At 41.2% G+C, this 3,557-nt stretch overlaps 1 protein-coding gene across 1 annotated transcript in view; it reads right to left on the bottom strand.

The window, feature by feature from the left end:
- Window positions 1–259: 259 nt before the first annotated feature.
- The window catches only part of LOC104079372 (ubiquitin-associated protein 2-like), a gene marked incomplete at both ends in the record, with an annotated part of 23,523 nt that continues 20,225 nt past the window's right edge, over window positions 260–3,557 (bottom strand). The window contains 4 exons of the mRNA XM_009581401.1: window positions 260–401; window positions 1,062–1,109; window positions 1,951–2,042; window positions 3,312–3,507. Coding sequence (XP_009579696.1) covers window positions 260–401; window positions 1,062–1,109; window positions 1,951–2,042; window positions 3,312–3,507 — 478 coding nt within the window. The remainder of the gene's footprint in view (window positions 402–1,061; window positions 1,110–1,950; window positions 2,043–3,311; window positions 3,508–3,557) is intronic.

Raw genomic sequence — 3,557 nt, 5'->3', positions numbered from 1 at the left:
AGTGATAGAGCGGCTTTGGTGGGCACCTGGTGTCCAGCCAGGGTCAACCCACCACACGGTGTCTCCTCTGGCCCCAGAACTGCAAATATTTTGTCATTTTGCTGCTCTGAAAAAAGTCCCATTCACTCCAGTTGACAATTCTTCCAAGGATGATGCCTTCCTCAGGTAGTTAAAATATTCATTAATGCACTCAACTTTATTTTTGTAATTCAGGATGTGCAGCTGGACAGGGTTTTGTTTGAGACATCCCTGTACTCACCTTTGACTACCTGTCTCTGGCTGTCCCCAGACTCCACAGAGAAGACCTGGTACTGACTTGGACCTTTAATTATGGCATTCATCCAATGATACTTCTTTTCCAGATCACTGCTCATTGCTCCATTTCTGCCTCTACGGATACACTGCATCATTTAATCATGAGACTTTTCTCAGATACATACTACCAAACTTTCTCTCCAAGACCCTTACCCTAGTTTTCTGAAAACTAAATTTACCTTTCTGCAATCTAGGCTGAGGCTCTTTGTGAATCTGTCTGGGAGCTCAGCATCTCTCACACGCCATTTACATTCTGGATCCAGGTAAGGAAGAAAACTTTGCATACTCCCTCCTGCAGCTCACCTGCATTTGTTGCCATGATGAATACGCCAAGATCTCCACTAAGAGCACCTCCAAAACCTGTCAGGTGCACCTACTGTCTGCCAATTTGTGTACCTGCTGTTCAACCCTACCTCTTGGTAAAAGAAAACATTCACACTCAGATTTCAACTAGATTTGACAAGAAGTCATACCTTTGCTACATCAATTAAAAACTTCTCCACTCAAAAGCACAGAGCACACTTGCTTCTATTTACAGAATTTGCAGATGGACAAATGCACGATGCAACAGTTGCTCTATATCAATTTACGCCACCTAGAGAAACTGTTTGTGGGTATTTAAAAAAACAGAATATAGAACATAAGGATAAGCTCTTAATCACCATTAAATGAACCAATTTGTGTTGCACAAAAGAACAACACTGAAGATAACATTTCAAACTAAATAAACCAAGCCATTTACTTACCATTGGCAGCCTGGATTGAAGCATCTGTAGATCATCATAACCATAAATCTGCTTAAAGACAGATAAAAATACAACATCATTATAACACTTTTCTCTGACGTTGACCAATTTGGGGCTTTAAACAGAGTTTGACCTAGGCCCAGTCTATTTTGAAGGTGTACAGCTATATGTCGCATTCTGCCATCGTGGCACATAAAATACAGTATTTTAATGCTAGTAGAGCTAGGCTTAAAATGCCTTGTCACTCTGATGATGTTTCTTGGTGACAGCAGTCCTCTGAGGAGAGTTTGACTGTCCCATCTTCAATGGGAGTAAGAGCAACAGCCTTCTTTGCTGCAGTCATTATTTCTGATAATAGCAGGATTTAAGATTTGATGACTAGACCACAAAGCAATCTATGGTATCCTCTCACATTCAGTGTGATACAGAAAGATGATTAGAATAAAGTTTCTGATTCAAAAAACAGATAACCAAAAATATCTTGATTCTGGTCAGACATCAAAAAGCTATGTCCAATCTTTCAAAGTATGACAGACAGGACACATGGCACATTTCAACCATTACTAGAGTAAATCTATTCCAGCAACAAAAACGTGAATGAGTCTAATTTTACTCAAAGGGCCTAAAACCTGATACCGCTGAAAACCATAGCAACACGCATGTTAGCTTCAACAGCAGCCACATCAGGTCTGTACCAACAATTCTGCAGTTTATTATCAACAGTAAACCCCCACTGAATATATTTCATATATTCTTCAGCATTTGGAACAAGAATTCCAGGTGCAACACATGCCAAGAGAAATGCCTTGCCATAGACAGCAGCAGGTCTGGAGGGCCCTCTTGCACTAAGGGTCAAGCAATCAAGGACAGGAACAATTAAATTGCTTACTGGGTAGGCAGGCAGAAGTCCTCCAGGTCCCACAATATACTGGTTATGCAACAAGGGTGGTACACCTTGGGGCAGGTTTGGGGGAGCTTTGCCTGTAGAATCAAAATACAGACACTTTAACAAGCCTTTAGAAAAGAAGAGGCTTCAGCATTGAGACAAGATAGCTCACAAGCCCTGACAGCTACACTGTCATAGCTTGTAAAGAGCAGAACTATGCAGAACAACTGTGTTGTTAATGAAAATGCCCAAAATACCCTGAAGAGTTTAACCATGCCTCAAGGAAGGGAAAGCACAGGCTACTTAAGATTGAAAACAGTCCCATCAGAGAATAGTCTGATTTTGTCATTCACTTTGTCCCAGAGGATTACAAGAATCACAGAAACTTCTCCTTTCCTCAGTCCTCTCCTAAAGGCAAAATTTAGGCATTGTTTTCAATCTAAGAGAGCAAATTCTCCCCTTTCATTTTCTGCTCTGTCAACACATTTCCCCTTATCGCCAGCAATAGACTGGAAAGCACTAAATGTTGCCAGCATACTTTTTGAGGGTGACTTATTGCAACTAAGGATAGCAAAGAGAAGACGACTGAAACGGTTTCAGTTGCCTCCATGAAGTAGTGCTAGGAAGCAAAAGAGTACAAAAAAAATGCACTTTAGCCAGTCATCAGACACTTCATTTACAAGGTATGGGAATGAGAAATGAGAAATCCTTCTGTAAGTAAGTTTGATCTTAATATTTAGACCATTCACTTCCCTCCATAGGATTTCCTTTTAGCAGTTCAGGTTGATTAGAGGAGCAAGAGAGAATTTAGCATTTCTTCCACTTCAGTGTAAGAAGCCTCCCCACCTCATCTCTCTGTGGACCCTTTTTCTAAAGTGCTATTTACTGTGGAATGACCCAGACATCAGACACTTTTTTCCTTTCTGTAGATGTGGCAGTAGGGATGTGGCATATGATAATGAGGACACTGCAGTATATTTTGATACTGCCAAATGAATTCAAGTCACAGAGAAGACTGAAATTAAAGCTAATGTGAACTCATAGCCAAGAGCTGATCACAACGGAATACAAACTGGGCGAATCTCCTAGACCAAAACTTCCGAAGTCAGAATTGCTCTGGTGTCTATTTATAAAGCTCTTTGGGGATGGAACGTGCTATATAAATGCCACATAACACCCTAACAAATATTTCAAATACACAAAACCAGGCAACTTTATTTCATAAGCCAGCAAATAAAGCATGCTGAAAATGCTAGTCAAGAGTGTGGATTTCTTAGCATAGTTATGGCTGGTGAGATGCTCAACTGACAGCCCTGCTGACTGAAGTCCTCTGTCTATCCACATGATCTGTTAATATTGCGAACCTGAAGACACTAAGGGAGCTGCCCGTGTGGTAGCAGCTGGTATAGACACACTGGTAACACTCAGGCCAAGGCTGTTTGTAGTGTTCATACTGCTTGCCATGCTGACAACCGAAGAGGTGGTGCTAGTGGCTGAGGTTGAAGCAGTTGAAAAGGTTGTTGAGGGCTGGAGCGAAGTTGTGTTGTCAACACTAGTGTGCTAGAAAGGAGACAAAAAGAATGAGGATCACAGAGCAAATAAACCACAGT

The sequence above is a fragment of the Fulmarus glacialis genome, unplaced genomic scaffold (genome assembly GCF_000690835.1).
Source record: "Fulmarus glacialis isolate BGI_N327 unplaced genomic scaffold, ASM69083v1 scaffold45287, whole genome shotgun sequence".
Lineage (NCBI taxonomy): Eukaryota > Metazoa > Chordata > Aves > Procellariiformes > Procellariidae > Fulmarus > Fulmarus glacialis.
Note: the sequence above shows the minus strand (reverse complement) of the source record. Positions and strands in the feature narration are given on the sequence as shown.